The sequence below is a fragment of the Mesocricetus auratus genome, unplaced genomic scaffold (assembly GCF_017639785.1).
Source record: "Mesocricetus auratus isolate SY011 unplaced genomic scaffold, BCM_Maur_2.0 contig_8895_pilon_obj, whole genome shotgun sequence".
Taxonomy (NCBI): domain Eukaryota; kingdom Metazoa; phylum Chordata; class Mammalia; order Rodentia; family Cricetidae; genus Mesocricetus; species Mesocricetus auratus.
In genome coordinates this window covers 14,260-39,594 of record NW_024434025.1, presented here as the reverse complement: position 1 = coordinate 39,594, position 25,335 = coordinate 14,260, and the positions used below count along the sequence as shown (strand labels likewise).

General features: G+C 43.8%; 1 protein-coding gene across 1 annotated transcript; it reads left to right on the top strand.

The window, feature by feature from the left end:
• Nucleotides 1-14,428: 14,428 nt before the first annotated feature.
• Nucleotides 14,429-19,014, top strand: LOC121138543 (GTPase IMAP family member 7-like). Its single transcript, XM_040741227.1, has 2 exons — nt 14,429-14,508; nt 17,664-19,014. The coding sequence occupies exon 2, from the start codon at nt 17,696-17,698 to the stop codon at nt 18,617-18,619; it is 924 nt and encodes a 307-aa protein (XP_040597161.1). The 5' UTR covers nt 14,429-14,508; nt 17,664-17,695; the 3' UTR covers nt 18,620-19,014.
• Nucleotides 19,015-25,335: the final 6,321 nt, after the last annotated feature.

The following is a 25,335-nucleotide window of genomic DNA, read 5'->3' as shown; positions in this document are numbered from 1 at the left end:
AGGCAATAGTAAAGTGCTATGGGCAATGAAAGAGACATGGCCAAGGCATGGACACACCTTAAATATGAAATAAGAACACTTACCCACCTTTTACAAAAGATCAACCAGTATCATTAGCAGTGGAAGTTTACAACAGTATGATTAATTGCTCTGTTTCACGTGTTAAGTCACCATAAGCACGTGTAATGTCTGGTAGTGCCGATTTGACCCCTGTGATTGGAAACTGCACACCCTTTATCTGAAGCTATGCATGTATGTGGCTGTGGACACACATGCATTTATTTTGTGTGACACTGTGAAACAATCGCGTGCTCTACAAAGTTCATATTTGAGAACCACACAATTGTGTTACCAAAAAATCCCCTACACACTTAAATGTCATGCTTTGGTGATGTCATGCTCAGTGGGTTAGATAACTGGCTACTCTTGGGGTGGTCCTGGGTGTGGCACCTGCATCACAAGCAAATCCAAGGTATCAGGAAAAGAAAGCTGTTTGTACTAAGAGAATGTATGTACTGCCTTTATTGCCGAGAGAGAGAGAGAGAGAGAGAGAGAGAGAGAGAGTCTTTATTTTGCAAGTGCTAAGAGGTCTTCTCTTGCAGGAGGGAGCAGTCTTATATATAGTCTTACAACACAGTGGAAAAACCCCAGGTGGAAGAGAGCATGTTTTCCTCCTGCTAGATGTTGATGTCAGTGGGGCAATGCGGGGGCAGTAAGCCAGAACTAGAAAACAGGATGCACCTGTGGCTATCAGCTGACAAACAACTCAGAGACCCTGTGGGGACTAGGCCCCAACATATCCCCCTTTTTTATTTTTTGAAATTTTGTTTGAACTGTTTGTTACTCTATAGAATCTTCCACACAGATTTCTTTGACTCTCAGGCCATGTTGTAGGCTTTTGTTATTTTTCTCAGGGGCTACAACCATACTCACTCCTTGTAAAAAGCTTTTAGAGATGACTCACAAAATTGACCTTGAATTTGTAGCAATTACCAACCCTGTATAAATGCAAACATTTATAAACAATATTGGGAATGTGGACATTGTTCTTTCCAAACTACTTCCTGCTGTTAAGGGGCGCTGAAATACCAGGGGGATCATGACAAAAACAGAAACCTGTTGAAGTCCTTGTTTTTGCAGTCTGCAAGGCTGCGTTATCTCAGCTGTTTTAGATGTTGGATCACCTGGGCCACTGCTTTGGGAGGTCCTGTTTCATCAATCCATACTAGTCTGGAAGGAACCCACAGCGTTTTATTTTCTGTGAAAACAAAAGCAGAAATTCTTTTCCCAAGTAACCTGTCCTTATATTTAAATTTAGAAGTCAAAGCATTTTCAAAATATGTAAGTTGGATTATTTCAGCAGCATTGATAATCAAATGTCTTTTAGCAGTTTTTGTTCCTTTCTTAGCAATTAAACAGTTTAAAGACAACACAACAGCACACAGTATCCAGACTCTCCGTGTATTTTCCATTCCATATACTTTTACCTTTTCCTTTTCTTTCACTTAATACCAGTACCTTGTTTACTAACTGTTACCAATTTTCAATTCTCCCATTTTCAATCCATCCTCCAACCGAGGATGATCCCTCAGGCAAAAGCCTTAAGATTTACTCAATCCACCCTCCAACTGAAGGTGATCTCTCAGGTTCCCCTTTCTTTCCCAACCTTGGTGTCAGGCGAAGGCCTGGAGATTTAATCTGGTACCCCTAACTTGGTACCCCTTTCCAATAAACCCTCATAGCCTTACTTGCTGGCTAGCCTTTGAGGGTGATCTCTCAGTTCCCCTTTACTTTCCTGACCTCAATGGATCAGGCGAAAGGCTGGAGATTAATTCAATACACCTTCTCCTTAGAATGTGATCTCTCAAGCAAAAGCCTGGGGATTTGACCATTCAATTTTACTATTAGAAGTTGAGGTACCTGTTTTCAAATCTTTTCCTTCTCGAGTCTCTCCTCTCCTGGATCTTCTTTCTAGCCGATCTTTCCCAGTCTTCCCAAGTCTCTCTGGATCTCAGTGAGACCTCCAATTGCAGCACCTACTCCACAAGCAAATCTGAGGTATCAGGGAAAGAAAGACCAGATGTCCAGCTGTTTGTACTATTGTACTAAGAGAATGTATGTACTGCCTTTATTGCCAGGAGAGAGAGAGAGAGAGAGAGAGAGAGAGAGAGAGAGAGAGAGAGAGAGAGAGAGAGAGAGAGAGTCTTTATTTTGCAAGTGCTAAGAGGTCTCTCTTGCAGGAGGGAGCAGTCTTATATATAGGCTTACAACATAGTGGAAAAACCCCAGGTGGACGAGAGCTTGTTTTCCTCCTGCTATATGCTGATGTCAGTGGGGCAATGTGGGGGCAGTAAGCCAGAACTAGAAAGCAGGATGCACCTGTAGCTATCAGCAAAGAACTCAGAGACCCTATGGGGGCTAGGCTCCAACACCTGGGTTCAGTTCCCAGCATCCACATGGCAGCTCTCAACCATTTGTAACTCCAGTTCGAGGGGATCTGTGCCCTTTTCTGACCTCTTCATGTACCAGGCATACACATGGGACAATACACACATGTAGGAAAACACTCATTCCCAGTAAATAAGTAAATAAATAAACCTCGCTCTTAAGTAAGTTCACAGTTTTGTCTTTGCCACATTCATAGCTCTTGTGGGCTATGTGTTGGTCACACCTGTGTCTGTCTTCCAGCATTGTAGTTTAATTTATTCATCACGTGCCTTATCATGGTCAGTTCTCAGGACTCACATGCTGCTCTTCCTTCCATCACCCATATAAACATTGTTGCTCTTCCTATAGTCAAAATGAGGCATCTGCTTTTGATTCTGATAGTATATTTACTGTTTTATGCAAGACTGCCATGAGCAGCTCAGATCTGTGGCAGATCAGGTCAGAGGTCAGTATGGTATTTAGTGAGAATAACATAGTATTTGTTTCTGTAGCATAATTGCACCTGACGTGGAAGATGAAGGATATAAATGTGATATTCTGACATTGAATTCTCCCCAACTTTCACTCCCCAGTCTCTCACTTGTGATGGTTTTATTTTTTCTGGAGTGAGTTCCCTGGGTTTTGGTTTTGAACGGATGTTTGGAGACCCCAGGGACCAAAGTCGGGTGCTTTTATTCTAAAGTTTGTATTTTACCAGGAACTGGGGAACTAGTGCTACTGAACAGGGAATACTTTAGTCTTCTTACTGAATCTCTGGATTCACTCACAACAAAGATAAAATGTAGTCCCAGAGAGTTCAGCTGACACCTCCAGTCACCATCTGGGAAACCAACCTTCTCCTTTGAGTTTACAGCTCACAGTTCCCATCACAATTTAAGGTCCTTCTGCTTCCTTCTCTCCCTCTCCCTCTTCTCTCTCTCTCTCTCTCTCTCTCTCTCTCTCTCTCTCTCTCTCTCTCTCTGTCTGTCTGTCTCTCTCTCTCTCTGTCTGTCTGTCTAGTCTGTCTCTCTCTGTCTGTGCTCTGTCCTTCTTTCCTTCTTTCTTTCTTTCTTTCTTTCTTTCTTTCTTTCTTTCTCTCTCTCTCCATTCATCCCCCCGTCCCTCTCCTGAGCCAGGGTTTCTTCATATGTCCCAAGCTGACCTTGAACTTGCCGTCTTCCTGTCCCAGCCTCTTGGATCCTGGGATTGTACCACTAGTGCCAGGATTTGTTTGTCTTTCTGTATGTGTTTTACTACTGTGTTAACCTCTACTTCCTGAAAACCAAATACTTCTTTGTTCAACTGTCTCAAACACAGCATGTCTGCCCAGCAGATGGTTCACAGCCTTTCTTATGAACCCACCTCTGTTTCAGAGCCTAGACTCCTGTTTTCTAACAAGCAGCTGGAAGACAAAAGGAGCATATGGCTGTCTGTGAAAAGTGACGGCGTTGAACACTCCATTCAACTCTGGGGTTTTTGGAGAAAAAGTCACAGTTACAAGTAAATGGCTCTTAAGAAAGCACGTGTAGTTTATTGGAAGAATGGTGGCTATAAACACAACATTTTTAAAATATAAATTAGAAATAAGCTTGCTTCACATGTCAATCCCAGCTCCCTCTCCCTCCCTCTTCCCCCACCCTCCATCAGGTCCCCAAGTCCCCCACCCAATCTCCACTCCCATCCCTAGGTAGGGTGAGGCCCTCCATGGAGGATCTCCAGAGTCTGCCATTTCATCCAGGGCAGGGCCTAGGCCTTCCCCCAAGAGTTCAGACTGATAGGGCATCCCTCGTTGTGGGATGGGCAGCCAAAGTCCATTTGTATGCCAGAGATAAATACTACTCAAGGCCCTAGCACTTGCTGTGCTTTGGACCATCTTTAAGGACTTTATTTGGGTTAACTCACTTCACCGTCAGCTTCTGTTGAGGAAGAAACTGTTCTCTTCTCAGCCTAACAGATGAAGAAACAGGCACAGAAGGCTGAGCTTTCTATTAACTCCCTTGGGTTGCTATGACTAAGAGCCTAGCAGAAATAACTAAAAGGAGGAAGTAGTTATTCTTGTCAGAATGTAATGTTAGAATCCACGCAGACTGCCGTTCAGCCAGTTAACCACAGCAAATGCCCCTCACAGGTGCTGCCTGGGGCACCACCGAGGCCTTGTCCAGGAATCTCCAGTTAGCAGACTTTCTCACCTGGTGAGATGAATCTACACCAAAGGGGATTTTGATGGCCGTACATTCTGCCCTCCACCCTCTTCCCTGACTGGGAGTCAGGGCCAGACTGCAGGGTCCTGCTAAGAAACAACCCCTCATGCCCAGAAAGCCATAAAAGATTCCCACTTCTGCAGTCTCTGCAGCCATGCTGTCGCCTGTCTATCTGTGTGTTCGTGTGTCAATGACTTTTCTAATAAACGCTTTAGCAAACAATAACTTACCTTACCATCCATACTGGACCTGAATCCAAGATCTTTCAAGCTTGTTTCATGGCTTCAGAAGGTTTGGAATGGAATTCTCAGAAGGAGACACAGGACACGGAAGCTTTTCTGCTAGGAAACAGCTTTATTTGTGCTGGCACATGCTCAGCAGATTCATGGCTGAAGGCTGAGCCCTGAATGCAAGGCTTTGCCTTGTATATGTTTTTAACCTTTAGTCCCCTTATGTAGTAATATGCATTCTCACTGGGCATTTCATTTATGACTCTAAGACTCTGTGGATGCAATAGCATCACTGCGATACTACAGCACCCAGGTGGCAGGGAGGAGCCTTCTTTCTTCTCTTTTCTCTCTAGGGGCCCTGACCACAGGTCCAGTCCATCACAGCAAAGAAGCAATCTGTATTATGTCTGGGTTCGCAGACTGTGGGATGATGCCACGCTTATCAGAATTGATCGTCTTCCCTGAAAATATTCCCACAGATACACCCAGAAGTATCCTTTACTATAAAGCCTACACGATTCTAAATTCAGTCAAGTTGATGATGCATCATAAGCATTTTGCCAAGGAATAGATCATGGAGTGGTCACCCTGGGATTTGGATGGTTCAATTCATCTCCTGAAACACACACACACACACACACACACACACACACACACACACACACACACACACTTTAGTTTTTCAACACTTGAATTCAAGCAGGGCTTCACATATGCTGACCAGGGTGCTCTATATTGACTTATGTCCATAAGTCCCCTACCTGCATTTTTTGAGACAGACTTTCATTAAGATTCTGCAGGCTAGCCTCCCATATTATTAAGCATCAGCATAATTTCATGAGATCACTCTTGAAGTACCATGTGATCTAAGTGAACTGGAAAAAACAGAAAGATTCTCCTTCCAGCAATTTTATCTCCATGGCCAGAGCATTTCTGCGGCTGAGGGAGAGCCTGTATGTCTTCATATGCACAAAATAGACACAATTTTGTGTCTGAGCTGCTGTATAGATCCTGCCCCTCGGGCCAGCACTTAGGAAAGAAGGTTGGCCATCTCCTTTTCTCAGACTCACAACTCATGTGGAAATGTGTCCTTACTAGTCTGCAAGTCTCAGACTGAGGGCAGTTGTGCCATGGAGCAGAACTGCCCCTGCCAATCCACCTGTCAGAGGCTAACAAAAACAGCACCTGGCCTGAGTTATGGAACCCAAGTGTTCATCCAAGCAATGGACTGATGTGATTGTGAGGGTCTGATGATTTTTTCTTTTCAAAGAAAGTAAAATTTTTTGACAATTTCATGCATAAACACAATGTGCTTTAATTACACTTATACACCACTCCTCCCAGATCTAGCCTCTACTCCTTCCCAACTTCATGTCTCTCCTATTTATGCTGCCCACATATTCCTGAATGTGTGGACTTCTACTGATTGGTGACTTCCCAGGAGTCACATCCTTAAAGAAAATTGTCTGTCCCTCCCTAGAAGCTACCAACTCTGTGGCTAACATTTTAAGTCGGTAGATTTTACACAGGTCACATACCCTCTATGGTGTGAGTGGACCTTGTCCAGTCAGTTGAAGGCTGTAATGGAGCAGACTAAAACTTTCCCCAAAAGAAGTTTAGCTTCAAGGAGCAAATCTGTAGGCAATGATCAAAGTACAGTGACAGTCATGAAAATGTCATAATGAAACACATTTGTCTGTACACTGACTAAAAATATTAATTAAAAGAGAGAAAGAGGAAACAGAAAAGCCCCTCAGTTCGCAGCCTGCCTGGCTTGGTCAGTGGGTTTTGGACTGTGAAGAGAAGTATCCCCCCACCCTCCCACTCACCCACCCCTCCATCCCCCCACCCCCACCCCCACCTCCAACTTAGATGAGCCTGCTGGCCTGTCCTCTGTATTTTGGTCTTTTGAGTTCTTACAGTTGTGTTAAATGGCTCCTTAAAATCTATCCATTATAGGCTGGCACTCCCCAGATCTATGTCTAAAATCCATATATGAGACAGTACATGCCATGTTTCTCTTTTTGTGACTGGGTTACCTCATTCAGGATGGTTTCTTCTAGTGCCATCCATTTGCCTGCAAATATCAGGATTCCATTGTTCTTTTTCCTGCTGAATAGTACTCCATTGTGTAAATGGACCACATTTTCTGTATCCACTCTTCGGTTGAGGGGCATCTAGGTTGCTTCCAAGTTCTGGCTATTACAAATAATGCTGCTATGAACATAGTGGAACAGACATCCTTGTTGTATGAATGGGCATCTTTTGGATATATGCCTAAGAGTGGAGTTGCTGGGTCTTGTGGTAGGTTTATTCCCATTTTTCTGAGGAATCTCCATACTGATTTCCAAAGGGGCTGTACAAGTTGGCACTCCCACCAGCAGTGGAGAAGTGTTCTCCTTTCACCACAACCTCTCCAATATAAATAGTCATTGGTGTTTTTGATTTTAGCCATTCTGACAGGGGTAAGATGGTAGTATCTCAGAGTTGTTTTGATTTGCATTTCCCGGATGGCTAAGGATGTTGAGCACTTTCTCAAGTGCCTCTCAGCCATTTTAGACTCCTCTATTGAGAATTCTCTATTTAGTTCTGCAGCCCACTTTTTAATTGGATCCTTTGGTATTTTGGAGACTTGCTTCTCAAGTTCTTTGTAAATTTTGGAGATCAGCCCTCTGTCAGATGTGGGGTTAGTGAATATCTTTTCCCATTCTGTGGGCTACCTTTTTGTCTTGCTAACTGTGTCCTTTGCCTTACAGAAGCTTCTCAGTTTCAGGAGGTCCCATTTATTAATTGTTGACCTCACTGTCTGTGCTACTGGTGTTATGTTCAGGAAGTTGTCTCCTGTATCAATTCATTCAAGGGTACCACCCACTTTCTCTTCTAAGAAGTTCAGTGTGGCTGGATTTCTGTTGAGGTCTGTGATCCATTTGGACTTAAGTTTTGTACATGGCAATAGATATAGGATCTATCTGCATTCTTCTACATGCCAGCATCCAGTTATGCCAGTACCATTTGTTAAAGATGCTTTCTTTTTCCATTGTATGGGAAACAGAACCTTCCATCATTCAATGGCTGATGGAAGCAGAGGCAGACTCCCACAGCTAAACACTGAGCTGAACTCAAGGAATCCAGTGACAGACAGTGAGGACTGATGAGCAAAGGCTTTAAGACTGAGCTGGTTTAACACCCAGAAACAGCTGACCTGACAAGGGTCAGCTCTTGAATCCCAGACTGATGGCTGGGATTCCAGCATGGGACTGATCAAGAGCCTCTGAATGTGGGTGTCAGTGAGGATGCCTAGGTAATCTATTGGGCCTTGGGTAGTAGATCAGTACTTATCCCAGGTAAACAAATGGACTTTGGGTGCCCATCCAACAATGAGAGATGCACTCTCACCCTGGACTCCCAGGGAAGGGTCTAGGCCCTTCCCTGGATGAAATGACAGATTATGGACACCCCCATCGAGGGCCTCACCCTCCCTAGGGAAATAAGGGGATATTGGAGGGGCTGGTGGGAGGGCGTGGGAGGAGGTGAGGGAAAGGGAGAGGGACCTGGAATTGACATGTGAAGCAACCTTGTTTCTAATTTCAATTTAAATTAAAAAATAAAAATATAAAAGAAAAAAATCTATTATCTATCTATCTATCTGTCTGTCTGTCTATCTGTCTATCTATCTATCTTCTTCTCTCAACACAGATAAAGATAAACTATATATACAGTTGCCCTTTGATCCCTGTCTGTTATACAAACTGACCCTGAATTTGCATGTAACCTGAAAACAGCGTCCCTGTACTTCAGATCATCTCTAGATCACTCACTGTATCTAACACAGTACAATGGCTATGTAAATAGTTGCCACACTGTGCCGGCCAGAGAATAACCACAAGAAACAATGATCATGCATGCACACTACAGATCAAGCCTTGCTACGCCTGACCACATTTTTATCTGAATTTGACTGAATCCGTGGATGCCCATGGGTACACTGGACATTCATTATAGATCAGATATAGATATAAGTCTATAGAAAACATAGTTGGAGTGTAGAGTTATAGATACAGGCATAGATGCTATTGCTTCTCTTATTACTATATTCCACAGAACCACAGAAGCATAGAGCTGCTGAGCTGGGCCCAGCTCACTCTGCTAAAGCCCAACCAAACCAGACACCAGTGCAATGAACTCAGGATTGAACCCCAGGCTTTGAAAGCAGTTTATGATGTGACACTATGTGGTAAACAGTACCAACACCAACAATTCATCTTCAGTGGTTTTTACATAGGTGTGTGGATTAGGAAATAATCAAGTGTTCCAGTTCTCTGTGTATTCTAGATATTAATACCTGTCTGATTGTAGTTCAGCCTTATTTCCCATTCTGTATGCTACCCCTTAACTCTTTTAATTGCTTCTTGAACTTACAGAGACCGTGCATTTCATGTAATCCTACTGGTCAATTCCTGGGTTATGTCTCGTGCTGTTAGACTCATTTTCACAGCGTTCTTGCCTATACCACATATTGAAGCTGAGTCTTTCCCTATAGTTTCTCAGCTTCAGCTCTCTCACGGCCTTTGATCCATTTTGCAATCTTTTATTACGGGGTGAGAGTTAAGGATCTCATGTCATTCGTCTGTGTGTGGATATGTAGTCAGGCATCACGATTTGCTGGAGTGACTTTTTGCTAAATTGTGGTTTGACACCTTTTTCTAAGTGATTACATGTTCATGGCTGTGTAGTTTATTTCTAGGTCCTCTACTGTAACTCACCAGTCTACATGTCTATTTTTGTGACAGTACAATGTTGTTTTCATTACTATGCTCTGTAGTATGGTTGGAAATCATGTGTTGTGGCATCTCCAACATTGCTCTTTCAGACTTCATCATCCTTTCTGCTCCCATATATATTTTTCCCTTTTTCCTAGTTCTGTGAAGAATGTCATGAAGATTTTTGTTGTTGTTGTTTGGTGTTTCAAGATAGGGTTTCTCTGTACAGCCCTAGCTGTCCTGGAACTCACTCTGTAGACCAGGCTGGCCTCAAACTCAGAGATCTGCCTGCCTCTGCCTGCAGAGTGCTGGAATTTAAGGAGCAGGCCACTCCTACATGACATCATAAGAATTTTGATGGCGATTGTGTTTCTGTAGATTTTTTCCCAATAATGTTGCAGTTTTTACAGTATTAATTCTGCCAACCTGTGTGCATGGGAGATATTTCCATCCTTAGTAATTTCTTTAATATCTGAAGGGGCACTATCCCACTTGAGCATGTGGCTCTGGAAGGCCTTGCCCTTCTCCACATTCTCTCTGCCTTATTATAAAAACAAATCAAAACATTAGATTCCATCCCTAAAGCTAGCCACCAAGGCCTATTCCCTTATATGGCTACTTCCTCCTCATGAGGCTGACTACCAAGGTCCAGCTATCAAAGTATGAAAATCCAGCAATCAGAAGCCCTTTTTGGTTCAGCTATTTAATATGGCCAATCAAAATTAAATACCTTATACTAACATGGGGTTTACCCTTTACCATCATAAGGCACCGTTTTCCTATGTGCCTCATCTGTCTCCTCTCTATCCAGAAGCAGTCCTTTGTTCCCCTGGAACAAATATCCCTGCTACCTTGCCTCATCCCTCCCCTTTACCCTTGTCCCCTGTCTCCTTTACTACCACATCCTAGCCTATTTTTAACACAGACCTCCCCATTTTCTCTTCTTAAAAATTACACTTGCACTGCCGGGCGGTGGTGGCGCATGCCTTTAATCCTAGCACTCGGGAGGCAGAGGCAGGTGGATCTCTGTGAGTTTGAGGCCAGGCTGGACCGACAGCCTCCAAATCAATACAGAGAAACCCTGTCTCGTAAAATCCAAAAAAAATTACACTTGCAGGATCATTTGCTGCTGTTTTTCTGCCTGAGTCAGAAATCAGCCACTTTAACTTTTCTCCGCCACTTAATAAAGGAATTTCTCTGTGAAAATGGGTGTTTGGGTGCAGTTTGTGCCTAATTCAGGATCCTAGAAGAAGCCCCTCTGTGTACGTGTGTGCATTCATGTACAGGGTTTGGGGGATCCTCTTCAATATCTTCACTGCCTTAAAGGTTTTGTTGGCAAGGTCTTTCACCTCTCGTTCAAGGATTCAGTTTAACTTGGTTGTGTTTATTCTATTTTTCTGTTTGTTTGTTAGTGGCTGTAGCAGTTGGTTCTGTTGGCTCATATCTTACGTGTTTGTTGTTATGACACAGAAGGCTGACTGAGATTTCTATGTTGGTTTTGTGTCCTGGTTGGAATCATTTCAGTTTCTTAAGCATTTGATGGCTTCTTTTCACTAACAATGGGAAAAGCTTCTATCAAATTATATACCAAGGAAAGTATTTTCTCATAAAATGATCTTAATAAACATTTTATATTAAGCTGTGATCCCCTTATTCGGGCCAGCAGAAGCTAAAACAATGAATGAAATACACCCACTGCTCTGAGTCAGCAATGGCAGGCTTACTCATGGACAGACAGACTGACAGGCACGCACACACACACACACACACACACACACACACACACACACACACACCGGAGATGATAACTAAGTATCAGCACAATTCTTAACTGAATAGCCCTTCATTGCTACATAAGAATGCTAATGCAGTTAAATGTTAGGATATCTACAAATAAAATTCATGATGGTTATTCAGCCAAAAGAAACATTGTTTGAGCATCTATTTAGATGTTTCTGTGGCTTGTATATGGTTTAAATACCTCCCAAAGATTTATTCATTGGAATTTTGGTCCTTGGTGTGATGACACTAATAGGTAATGGTACATTTAAGAGATAAAACTGACTATGAATCCTGCAATCTACAATAATGACCTGCCAGGCAAAATGTGCCTTCAGATACATAAGTGGCATGATTGTTATCAGGGTAACCAAATATTTTCTCCTTGGATTTGAGGCCCACTCTACTTAAGGAACTCATGCCAGGTACTGTTTACCTGGTCAAGAACTGTGGCAGACAAGGTCATAGGCCTTAGGGGAAAACTTTTCATTATTGGTTTTCTGAATGGTCATGTTGCCCAGTTGTCTTCTAAATACTCATGTTTGTATCCACTGATTAATATTTATCTCAGCCTCAGCCAGGTAAGTTTCTATTTTCAGAGACAACAGTTAACACATAAATTCATTACTGGTCATCAAGGATGAGTAATAATGGAATTTGTGGCCCTAAATGGGAGAGCTACATCATCTCTTCCAAGGCTCATGGAACCAGGTAGAAAGAATATAAGCACCTGAGGATGCTAAAAATAAAGTCTTTGGACATGATATGGCCTTGGTACTCATGAATTCCCTACATCTATGTATTCATGCACAAAACCTGAACAAGGCTGGGCTCATCAACATTTCGTCCCCACATCTCTCTGAAGAACTAATGGCAGTAAGTGGTGTATCATTTTCTTCAGTGTTTTAGCCACTGATAGGCTGGCAAAGCTCCAGGAAATAATACATGTCCATGTAAGCAACTCTGATAAAACTCTCTGTGTCACACACAACAAGAAGATGTGAAACTAGAGGAAAACTTAGGGAGGGAGCAGAATGAGGGGTAATAGAGGTGTGTGTGTGTGTGTGTGTGTGTGTGTGTGTGTGTGTGTGTGTGTGTACTGTTAATAAAGGGGTGAGAGGTAAGTAGAGCCTCATGGAGGGCTTTAAAGTCATTGGGAGTGTATCCCCAGAGAGTATTAAGGTAGTTGTGGGACCTGAGAATATCCTCTCAAGAGTGAGTGAGTTGCTACACTAAAGGGTGAGTTCTCCTTTTCCTCTTAGCCTGGCTTCTGGTCCTGTCTTTGAGTCTTTACCTCGGTGGTGTAACAATTTCCTCTGAATTGAAACATTTCCATAGGGAGGAAGGAGGGAAGTTCATAAGACTTAGGAAGTAAAAAAAGTAAAAGTAAAAAAACAAACCAAACCAACAACAACAACAAAAACACAACAACAAAACCTTCAGGAAGATCCTGAAACTTAAACAAGACTTCCAGAGGTCCTACTCAAGGTTGTGCTTGCTACAGTACTCACTGGAAAGAACAAACTTTTCTGTGTGCTGATGGCAAGTTTTTCAGAGAGCCTTAGGTAGGCAGCTTTCATGAATCATGAAGGCCACCCCATGCTGGGATGGTCTTTTCAAAGAGGCAGCTGCTTCTAAGTAATCCATATTCCTGTAATTAATTCCTGCCCAACTCCTGTAAGGGACCCTAATAAATTCACTGGTTCACTAAGCTTGAATTGGTTGGAATTTCTTTCTGTGGTCTTTCATTGGTGCCCTATCTGGGATGAATTCTACACAGTGTCCTCTTATACACATAGCCTACTGGCTGCTCTACTTTTGGGTACATACCCACTATAAATAAACAAGGGCAGCAAGCTAGTTGTTATGTAGAAATTTAGATCTCTCACTAATTTAGTCAAGAGACTAAAATAATCACACTGCATAAAGTACCACACCCAGAGTAAAGCTAAGCCTGGACCCTCTCCCAAACTGAGCCCTCAGCTTTCCATTAACACAGGTCAGATAGTTAGACAGAACTTTCTGGAGCTCCTAGGATGAGTTCACAGGTAACAGATCGTGTCATGGTGATATGTAGGTGTAAAATGTACTTAGGATGGCTTCTAGGGCCAACACATCTAGGACACTGAAGTAAACAGAAGACACAGGGCTGTGTTTAGTGCCAAGAAGACCCAGAGTGTTAGTTCAATTGGACCATGGGAGCTTAAGTGGAACTCTGGCCATATCCCAAATTGGCACTAAACGATGTGCCTTTATGTCTCCATACTGACCAATCATTGATTAAGAGCTTTGTAGGAATAGGGGATAACCTTTCAGAAGGATACTGTTCAGCTAAGAGTGATCCTCTGTTGGGGCCCAGACCCCATGGGGTCTCTGAGAGTCACTGATCAGTCAACAAGTCCATCCTGTTTTCCAGTCCAAGTGCATTCAGTCTTCTAGTCCAGGCCTCCTGCCCTGGCCTTAACCCTCTGACAACAACATCCAGCAGGAGGAAAACACACTCTCTTCCACCTGGGGTTTTTCCACTGTGCTGTAAACCTATATTTAATACTGCTCCCTCCTACAAGAGAGCTCTTAGCACTTGTAACAAAGACACACACACACACACACACTATACACACACACACACACGGCAATAAAGGCAGCACATGCATTCTCTTAGTATAAACAGCTGGGCATCTTGTCTTTCTTTTCCTGATACCTTGGACTTGCTTGTGGCTTGGGTGCCGCAATCCTCATCTGAGCCCTGTACAATTATTAGCAGTCCTCTCACTTTGGAGATTAGGGCTACACTCCTGCATTCCTGCAACAGATGATGGGATGGGGTGTCCTATGCTGCATGTGGATCACTGAACGGGGTGTTCAGAGCCAACACTGTCAAACATAATCACTGGCTGTGACTGGACATCACAGCAAATACAAAAGGAAGAGATTCACCTAGGGCTAAGCCACAACACAGGACTGTTTCCTCTGTTCTTCAGACTGAAACCTTTTGTACTGGCTCCACCCCTCTAGTTTTTATGGTCAGGGTTTGCAGAACTGCAGCAGGAGTAGTGGTGCAGGCAGCTTCCTTGAGGACAGTGGGAGAACTCGTCGGTCCTGCAGGAGAAGGTGAGCTGGGTGGGAAGAAGGACACAGAGCATGCGAAATAGGGGCTGGAGGTGATGAACACGGTGTACCCCAGGCATTCAGTGCTTGGAGTTGAGAGGACCTGGGAGGATACAGAGACTTCTTAGTATGAGGTCCATCATCTCGAGACTAATAAGAAAGATTTGCTTGGTGGGTGGCTTCTACCCATGTCATTAGATGCTGTTGCCTAAAAACCCATCACCTTTTCTGAAGATGTCACTGCCATCCCTGAGGCAGATCTTCAGAACAAGGAGGCAGGTCACCAAGTGTAAATGTGCCCTAACTCCCTTCAGTTCCCCACATCAAATCTCAGAGTACAAATGACTGTCAGAGGGACATCAACAAGATTGAAATCCTGTTGTTGACTCCATGTCTAGGTCCACTTTGTGCTTCTCAGGAAAGAGCTCATGACTCTAAAGGCTCAGGGGCTGGAGTGGAGGGTGTGAGCTCTAGGAATAGGATAGGCTATGCTGAAGGACCAGTGTATCTGTAATTCTGGCTGAGCCTGTGAGCTGCAGTGTTTGCAGCCTGGGTCTTCCTTCATGTTGCTAGGACTCTAACAAAGGGCCTTGTACATGTGGGGCCAATGCTATGCCACTGAGCCATGGCTTCTGCCCTTTGTCAATTTTCTTCATACAAATGGGCTTGCATAGCAAATGCATTAATCTTGAGTGATGATCACACTCAGCACTGCAAGTGTGAATTTGCTCTGTGGAGTCCCAGAACCACCCTGATTGGATGGTTGCATGGTCTGTTTTCACAGTGGAGGAAACTGCATCTAACAGGGCTTTAGGGATTCTCAAGGGTGGCCTAGGCCCTCATCTGTCTCTGCAGTCTTCTGAGGCACTTTCTCTGTTTGATTCTGAGCTGCAAGTTCTTTGGGTCTTCCTAGAATCATGTTAGAAAGTTTTGGGATGAGTGGTTCTGTCTCCCAAGCCTGGCTTGTCAGTATGAAAAAAAATCCAACTGAGAGATGGGTAGCCCTCACCTGGCATCCTTAGGGTAGTCTTGTCTACAGCTCCAATTCCTAGAGGGAGGGCTGTTATCTCCCTCTTGTTCCTGGTGGCACATCTGAATTGATGTTCACTGGCCTTTAAAATCATGACCTGTGGATGAGCCAGGAAGAAATTGCTTAGAGCCTGGTTATGAGGGGGTTTGGTGGAGTCAGAGGGTCTTGACCATCAGTCATTGCACTGGACAGTATGGGTACAGGGTCCTAGGGGATATGTTTTGGTATTCTGGAACCACTGTTTTCTGTCCTATAACATTAGGGAAGAAGCTGATTCTCCATCATTGGATCTTTATAAGTAGAAAACATTCCCATGGTATGTGCACATGTGTGGACACAATACACAACGAGTTGTACTTAGAAAATGCATATAAAAACCATAACTCTTTACTAGAGAAAATACTACAGATTTTCAGAGAAGGTGAGGTGGCCACCTCCCTACATCCTGGTCCTGAGCAGTTGCTCCTGTGACATCCCATGGGATAGAGCACACCCTCTGTGTGCATGTGAGTTACTCCTCCAGTCTCCTAGTCATGGCACATAGGACCACTCTTTGCTTTGCCTTTTATAACTGTCACTCCTGTGATCGAAGTTCTGCACACTTCTCTTTATATTGTTCTCAGTGTGTCTTTAGGTACTTCCTCAGATTTGATATTGTGGTGTCCAGAGCAAATACTTCAGTGATGACATTTCACAGACCTGTGAGACTTAGCTTTCCCATCTGCTGTTTAAGAGTTTCTGCTTTCCTCACATCTGTGTCAGTGGAATGTGCTGCTGCATGTTCAGACTTCTGCTAAATATATGGTTGAGAAATATATCCATTTGTCTAGGGGCTTTTCATTAAGTGGTAGAACTTAGATACCAAGATCAGAGCTCAGGAAGGGTTTGTTTTTACTGCTATCACTTAGCAGGCAGAGTCAGGAAAGACACCTAGGTATCTTGCCAACCTCTTGCTTTGCCTATCAACACTCTTTGTATGTGCATGTGTGTTTAATTTTTGAGAATTTCATATATGAGTACTGTATTTATATAATTTCTAGTACTCAAGGTTGACTCTAACCTTTACACTTTCCTTATGATGCCATTAACCCATTATATTTGCAAATTATTTAGGTATTTGTCCAATGCTTCCACTCATATCTGATCCATATGCCTTCAAGGAACAGATTTCTGGACAGAGTCTAATATTTGACAGAGTGTTTTATCTGCAGTTTTTCTATGGATAGTGAAAATGTCTCTCTGTTTCTTGTTCTCTCCAATTGAGTTGTCTAGTTCTTCAAACACTTAGAGAAAGTGAGGTGGAAATATCATGGTATTAGTAGAAAAGATTTACCCCACGAATAATTTGCTAGCTAGCTTAGGAACTCAATGAATAAGATGGAGACAAAGACAGAAGGATAAACATATAGGAAGCTTGCATCAGTTCACATTTTCTGCAGTGTTCTTATGTGAACACTGGCTGATGGGTTACCTTAATAACTTCCTCTTCGTGAGCCCAGTCACTCTGAAGAAATCCCACTTTGTCATAATGCTCCATGCTTATAGATTCCATTGGATTCTATCTTGGAAATATTCTATCAGGATTTGGTATTAATTATTGTATGTCAGATTTGCTTGTGTTTTTCTTCAATTGTTGTCACCTTTGGCCCGTGAGCTTCATTTGTGTCATAGAAGGCATGTGGAAACTTTCTTTCCTTCCATGGGCTCTGGGGGGGATAGTGTCTGAATTCTCCAGTCCCTGGGGTTTAATGTAATAAAATTGTTCTGAGAGCTATGGGGAGCTGTGCATTTGGATGAGGAGATAAAGAAGTACTTTGTAATGTTCCTTGGGCTATCTCACTGGCTGCAGCCACTTGGTTCAAAACTGAAAGGGCATATTAGTGCACAGTTACATTGTGATTTAAAATCCAGACATTAGCGTCTCTGTTGTCTCCCTAGAGTGGAATGGTCACCTACAGTTCCGAGCCAGTCGACCTCCAAACACTTTGTGCTGCTAAATCCCACAGTTTTTCTGTGACTGCCCCTTAGTATGAGAACCTTTGCAGAAGGCAAAGATAGAAAGGTCGGAAGGGTGAGTGTGGCTTCCAGTTTCTCTAAACCACTTTCTTCCCTTTGACATGTCCTCAAGGCACTTGGAGTCCAGAGCTTCCAGAAAAGATCATGGCTGAGCCCAGTGACAACTCTCTGAGGATTGTTCTGGTAGGGAAAACAGGAAGTGGGAAAAGTGCCACAGCAAACACTATCCTGGGGCAGAAGACATTTGCTTCTAGAATTGCACCCCATGCTGTCACTAAGAACTGTCAGAGAGCATCCCGCAAGTGGAAGGAGAGAGAGCTCCTGGTTGTGGACACCCCAGGGCTCTTTGACACCAGAGTGAAGCTGGAAACCACCTGCATTGAAGTCAGCCGGTGTGTCCTCTACTCCTGCCCTGGGCCTCACGCCATCATCCTGGTACTGCAGCTGGGTCGCTACACAGAGGAAGAGCAAGAAACTGTCATTAGGATCAAGGCTATCTTTGGGGAGGCGGCCATGAAGTACATGGTTGTCTTGTTCACCCGCAAAGACGAGCTGGAGGACCAGACCCTAGGTGACTTCATAGCAGACTCAGATACAAACCTAAAAAGCATCATCAAGGAGTGTGACGGCCGCTGCCTGGCCATCAACAACAAAGCAGAGAAGGCCGAGAGGGATATGCAGGTGCAGGAGCTGGAGGAGCTGGTAGAAGCTATGGTGCAGAAAAACGGTGGGGTCTACTTCTCTGACGCCATATACAAGGATGCGGAGCAAAGGCTGAAGAAAGAAGAGGAGATCCTGAGGAAACTTTACACTCATCAAAAAGAGAATGAGATTAGAATAGTAGAGGAAGAGAATGCTCTTGGAAAACTTAGTACTCAGGAAAAAGAGGGCCTAATACAAGCAATTAAGGAAAGATATGACAAAAAGATAAGACAAGAAGCAGAGGATAACATATTTAGCCAGATTGTTGAAGGAGTTAAGAAAATTCTTTTGAAAATTTGGCACGTGGTGGTGGCACGCACCTCTAATCCCAGCACTCGTGAGGCAAAGGCAAACGGATCTCTGTGAGTTTGAGGCCAGCCTAGTCTCCAGAGCGAGTTCCACGACAGGTGCTAAAGCTACAAAGAAACCTTGCCTTAAAAAGAAAGAAAGAAAGGAAAGGAAAGGAAATGTTGCATTTTCCATAAGTAGTCTGTGCATATATTTTTATTTCATTCGTTCTGAGCATTTCTCCATCTCATTCCCTACCATTCTCCCTGCTGGCCCTTTCCTACAGTCACCAACAAACTTAAGAGATAGCAGAACTGGGAATTCACTGAAGCAGAGTCAAGACTCAGTGTCAGGCTCCAAGACCAGGTCTCTCATTCCACACTCAGCCCCCTGTGCTAGCTTGTCCTGTCTTACCCATGCTGATGGATCGGAACGCCTCTGTAACCATGAGACCAAATAAACACCTCCTGTGAGATGTTTGTCACACTAAGAGAAAAGTCAAAACATAGTCCCTTACCAGTTTGTAATTGTGAATTCATTGTTAAAGGCGATCATGCAGTGTTAGGACAACACAGAAGTGTTTGTTCTGGATTTCAGAGTCAACTTCTGAACCACTATGACCGTCACCGGCAAGTTTCCTCTAGGAGTCATCTCCATGCTTTCCTTTGTAACTCTTCAGAATCACTCACCCAGAGTTGGTCTGTCCTAACTCAATAGAGCCTCTGCCCCCACAGACATGATTTACTGACACACAGAGCATAGCTTTGGGCTGGAACATAAGGATAAGGAGAGAGGAGAAAGCATCTAGGGCAGTTTCTCTCAGTGTTTCCAAAGCTGCAAAGCTCTATACCCAGGTGCAGACAACACAACCCCAAATGTTAGAAGTTAAACAATTGCTCGTGTCTCCATTTTGTGTAAAACTGAGTCCCGGTAAATAGAGAATGGTTCTTGAACCTCACACCCCCTCACTGTTTCCCAGGGCTGCTGCAGCTGTGAGAAACTACCCTAGACCTCATGCTTGAAGGTCGACGCTCGAATGAGTACTATATCCCATTTCATTACAAGGTGTTAGGTGTCCGCTGTTCTGCGAGTTCAGGTTTTTGGTCATCCAGACTGAGTGTCTCAATCTTTTTTTTTTTTTTTTGGTTTTTCGAGACAGGGTTTCTCTGTATTGTTTTGGAGGCTGTCCTGGAACTAGCTCTGTAGACCAGGCTGGCCTCGAACTCACAGAGTTCCGCCTGCCTCTGCCTCCCGAGTGCTGGGATTAAAGGCGTGCGCCACCAACGCCCGGCCGAGTGTCTCAATCTTGTTCAGAATTTTCTTTCAGTATTTGTCCAGCTTCTGTGAAGACTGATTAGGATATGAGAACACGCCCATCAGAAATGTTTAATTGATGACCAGAAGTAAAAATAGAATCACATACATCCCAAAGAAACTATCATCTCCCAAACACCCAGGCAGCAGGAATGGTTCAGAATTGGACTAGCAGATTCCTCCTAAACTCCAGTTGTGGGACCTTCTTGCCTATGCCTGACACCCATTCCCTTTTCTCCTCAGCTTGACCCTCTTTGTACAATTGACAGGATTAAGATATTCCCAATGCCAACTAAGAATCAGTTGTTTGTCATTATATTGATGTAGTCATTGTGGTCTCTGGCTCCTTCCAGCTAATTCCTGAGTCTCCCTAAGGGCCCATAATCCTGGGAAACCATCATAGAGCAGGAATAGCACAATTCCAAACACCTGCTCCACTGAAGTGGGCATTTTCTTGCATCCAGAAGCTATCCATGAACATGTGGTTAGCAGATCCCAGTAGAGTACACAAAAACTTATAAAGTAAATATTAATTACTCACTCTTTAAGCAGATAGGTAACTGTTTCTCAGAATAAATGGCTCTGTGATAAGCAATTTACTTAGGAGGAATGAGTTTTACCTTAATATGGTAATAATATGTCTTTCTGTCTCTGTGTATGTGTGTGTATTACATATATATGTTTTATGTATATAATATATGTAAAGTCAATTAGGTTCTGAGGATAAGTTCCTGCATGCCCTTTCCACATCTGTTGAAATTTGCAGTAACCCCGTGGCTTCTGGGAAGCCCAACCAATTCCCATAGATGCCATTTGTTTGCATTCTTAGTGGGTCAGCCACTGTCCTGATGGAATGCACAGATGAGCTCCCCAGACCTGGGTCTTCCTCCCACAGGCTCACAGAGAAGCTTGCCCCAGAAGAACCTCTCAGAGAGGTCCTGGCCATTTCTTAAGGCCCCTGGAAATGCTTCTGCCTCAGAAGCCTCTTCTCCATCCTTCTCCATTTATATGACACAGTTATATATAGATCTTACAGAATGGTTCACTTGAATTTTTTGCATTACTAATGAGGTCCTCCTACATGGCACTTGTCATCAATTGTTTGTTTACTATTGTGGTGCTATGGATGGACCCCAGGCCTCCAGCATCACTGGCAACTTCAGAATCACAGAGCTACATCCCTAGCAGTTTAGTTGTTTAATTTTTGGCACATGGTCTCACTAAGTTGCTCAGGCTGGCCTGGAAAGGCACAATCCTTCTTCTTACCCCAGCCTCCTGAGTGTTTGGGTTATAGGCATACATCGCCATACCCGGTGGAAAGTTTCATTTTTGAACAACTGGAGTCTTTTATATTTAATTATTTGTTTTTATTATTTTTTAAAAGTGTGTGTGTAGGAGTATGTCTTCATGTGGTTGTGTGAAGTTGAGTGAGAGGTCAGAGGCTTTGCATGTCCTGGGGTTGGAGTTCCAAACAGTTGTGGGGTTGCCTGACATGTGTGCTGGGAACTTAACTTGGTTCCTCTGGAAGAACAACAAGTGCTCCTAACCACAGAACCATCTCTCTAGCCCCATATGCTCTTATATTCAAAGTGTTTGGAAACCTATAAAACTCTACACCCAGGTCCAGACAATGCAACCCCAAATGTTGTAAGTTTAACAATTGCATGTGTTTCCATTTTGTGTAAAACTGAGTCCCGGTAAATTGAGAATGGGTCCTTGCACCCCCACACCCCCTCACTGTTTCCCAGGGCTGGTACAACTTCTGTGTGTTGATATCTGCAATGGCTTTTTATGGACACCTATAATTTCAAATTTAAAAATAATTTTCAATGTGATTTTCAAGGTTTTGTGGTTTCAGAATATACACTCAGCCTAGAAAAGATGAGCAGTAGTTTACACTTTGAGAACTGTGCCACCCAACTTCCCAAGTGCAGGACAAGAGTGGAAGAACATTCCACAGCTATAAAGTTCTTCTGGGGAGGAAAAGATGCTCCTTTCTGAGTGAGACTCTGTGAATTTGGCAGGAAAACTCTCTCTCTCTCCATATACATATATAATTTTTAAATTAAAAATTAAATTAGAAACAAGGTTGCTTCACATGACAATTCCAGGTGCCTCTCCCTTTCCCTCCCCTCCTCCCGCACTCTCTCACCAACCCCCCCCTAGTATCCCCTCATTTCCCCAGGGAGGGTGGGGCCCTCCATGGGGCTGTCCATAGTCTATAATTTCATCCAGGGCAGGACCTAGACCTTCCCCTGGGAGTCCAGGGTGAGAGTGCATCTCTCATTGTGGGGTGGGTGCCCAAAGTCTATGTGTATACCTGGGATAAATACTGATCTACTACCCAAGGCTCAACAGATTACCTAGGCCTCCTCACTGACACCCACATTCAGGGGGTCTTGATCAGTTCCATGCTGGATTCCCAGGCATCAGTCTGGGATTCAAGAGCTAACCCTTGTCAGGTCAGCTGAGGAAACCTCTCTTATTTCACCCAGGAGAGTCTGAGGCATCTGAAGGAGGCTCTGTAGAGAAGCAAACATCTCAATGGAATCCCTCTGGTGAGGCCTCACCACATCCCATCTAAGCCCATGACTCATCCCAAGCATTGAATGGGTACTCTGTCCAAGGGATCCCATTTAAGGGGACAGCTGTCAGCCCTGTTCTAACGGCCCTGTGGGGTGACCATGCTGTTATATGATAGAGGAGGAGGTGGAGAGACAGGAAATGGCCTGGGTGGAGATATCAGGTGTGGTGTTGCTACACCCACAGGCAAAACAACAACAGACAATCTTGTTTTCATAATTTGGGGTCTTTCTGAGAAACGGATGTCACAGACTCCCGGAGACATGTAGAGATCAAGATGAACAAACCTACATTTTACATAATGAGGTGAGAGCAGTGTTCTGTGAGTGGAACCAACATGAATCAAGAAAGATGTGAGGTTACACACGACAGGAAGTAGAGTGCTGTGCTGACCTCCTGTGTGGACGTGGGGCAAACATGACTGGTTCTCCACTGCTTTCTTCCTGTTTACTCTCTCCCGTGAGACTTGGCTTCCTCCATGATAGTGGAGACTGGGTAGAAGCCAGAGGCTGTGCAAGAACAGAGTACAGTGTGTGCTGAGGCAAGACAGAGGCTTGAGGGGACAGGAGGAAGAACTGATCGTGTGTTTCACAATGTGACCTGCCCCTGGGATATTAATACTTTGTGCCAAGGGCCAGGGAGGGGTGCTGATCCCAGCCTTAATCATTCATCAGTGTCTCCAATGTTGGGGAAGTCCTGTGTATATGTCAATAAAGCACTGTTGGCCAATAGGGAAGCAAGATAGGTGGGACTAGGAGTCGAGGAGGACTCTGGGGAGGAGAAACACAGAGAGTCAAGATGTAACCGCTATAGGGATAAGAAGCCTGGAAACTTCTCTGGTAAGAGAAACACTTAGATTAACAGTCATGGAGTAAATACTTAAGTCAGAGCTAGCCAGTAAGAAACAAGCAAGGCCAAAGCTTCATAATTAATGCAGCGTCTTGTGTGTTATTTGGGGACTACAACGCGGCAGAGCCCAGGTGACTGGCGGGGGATAAACCTAAAACGCCAGACAAGGAAAAGGCTATCTCTCTACAGCAAGGCTGTGAGGAACCTTGACAGTCAAAGTTCTAAACTGCTGCTCCCCAATAGACTCTTTACCCTGGCTTCACAGAACCTTCCCCCTCAGTATCTCTGGTCTCCAGGAGGGATTGCTAGTCCTGAGAAGTAGCATTGTGGAGTCTGAACCGTGTACAACCACTACCCTGGTCAGAGATGATGGGCCAGTGAGCTGGGCCGTGTCATGGATGAGTTTCTTGCTTGCTTGAGTATGCCTAAGAAAGTTTGGAGTTTTAGGTTTCAGGGGAGGAGGGGACTTAACATGATCTGCTATAATCCTCCCTTCAGCAAGATAGGCTCAAAGATTTAATAATACCTTGCTAAAGAGCATAAAACGCAGGCAAGTATGAGGCCCACAGCAACACTCCTGGTCCCAGGTCATTGGTTCTGCTCTTCTAGGGACCGAAGACAGGACCATTATTGAGGTGCTTCCAGAAAGGCCAGTGCTGATGGGTTCCCCATGGAAAACTGATGTCACTGGGCCACCAGAGGAGTCTGAATGAGCCATGATGGCTTACATGAGAAGGGAAACAGATGATTGGGGAAGTCCCTGTGTTTAAATGAAGAACGAAGGCTTCTCTTTATTGCCATTAGTATAATTACCTTGTTAGAATTTAGAATTCCTATTATAGTGTGGCAAGGCCTCATGGAGGGGTCTCTTTACACGCAGATCTTTCCACCCTCATTCTTCTCCACTGAACAGTTTGCCTGTACCTGACATTTCCTCCATCTCCCAGAAAAGGAAATCATTGCTCTTCTGAGGCATGAATTTTGAGTTAAATTCCTCCGTGGAGTTGTTGGCTTGGTCCAAGGACTTTGGGCCTGTTGCACCACCATACATTATGGTAGAAATGTGGTGGAGAAGACCTCTTTACTTCATAGAATCAAGAAAATAAAGGGAGAAACAGAAAGAGCCAAGGGGCACCAAAAGCTGCTTTAAAGACACGCCTCCAATGACAACTCCCTTTCACTGGTCATCACCTCCATTAAAGCCTTAGACAGGAGGTAAAGCAGTCACCATGTGGGTCTTTGGAGACCCTTCTCCAAGCTATAGCACAGCCTAAATGTCACATATAAGAAGCAAACCCAGAAAGTTAAGACATCTTAGGAACAAATTTTCTACTTCTAATTATAGTTAGCCCAGGACCTGTTCTATTGGATATGGCAGTAAGCCAGTATCAGTAGTCCATATAAGGGCAACAACCCAGGTTGTTGTGAATTTGAAGTTTCTGTTCCAGCAGCTTCTTTGGAACCAGAGCTTCCAGACCATCAGGTGACATAGGCTTAGCAGCCCTGTGATGGGCAGGAGAAAGGCAAAGTTAGGAGAGTGTGACCTGCTACGTTTTTATTTGTTTGTTTTCCTGACATTTCTTTTAATATTGGTGACTTGACATTTACATGTACACACATAGTGTGTCCTGACCAAATCCACATACTTCCAAACCTCTGTAGTCACCATTATATTCAGATTTTAAAAAAATTCCCATGTGTATTATTTATCTTTATGCATCCACTTTGCTGGAATGACAGGGTTTCCTTTATGGTTGTATGAAATACACACACACACACACACACACACACACACACCACATTCTTTTTATCATCCGGTTGTTGAACACCTACACTGATTGAGTATCTCATCTATTGTGAATACAACTCCAATAAACAGGGGCCTGCAAGTATCTCTTTGATATTCTTATGTCATTTCCTTTGAATAAGCAGCCCCAAGTGGAATCTCTGTATTATGTGCTACATTGATTTCTAGTGTTTTGAAGAATCCCACTGTTCGCCATGGTGGCTGTACTGATTACCACTCTCCCCATCACTGTATAATAAGT

Excerpts from the sequence above, each read along its gene's own strand:
- LOC121138543 (XM_040741227.1), top strand. The coding sequence starts at position 17,696 with ATGGCTGAGCCCAGTGACAACTCTCTGAGGATTGTTCTGGTAGGGAAA.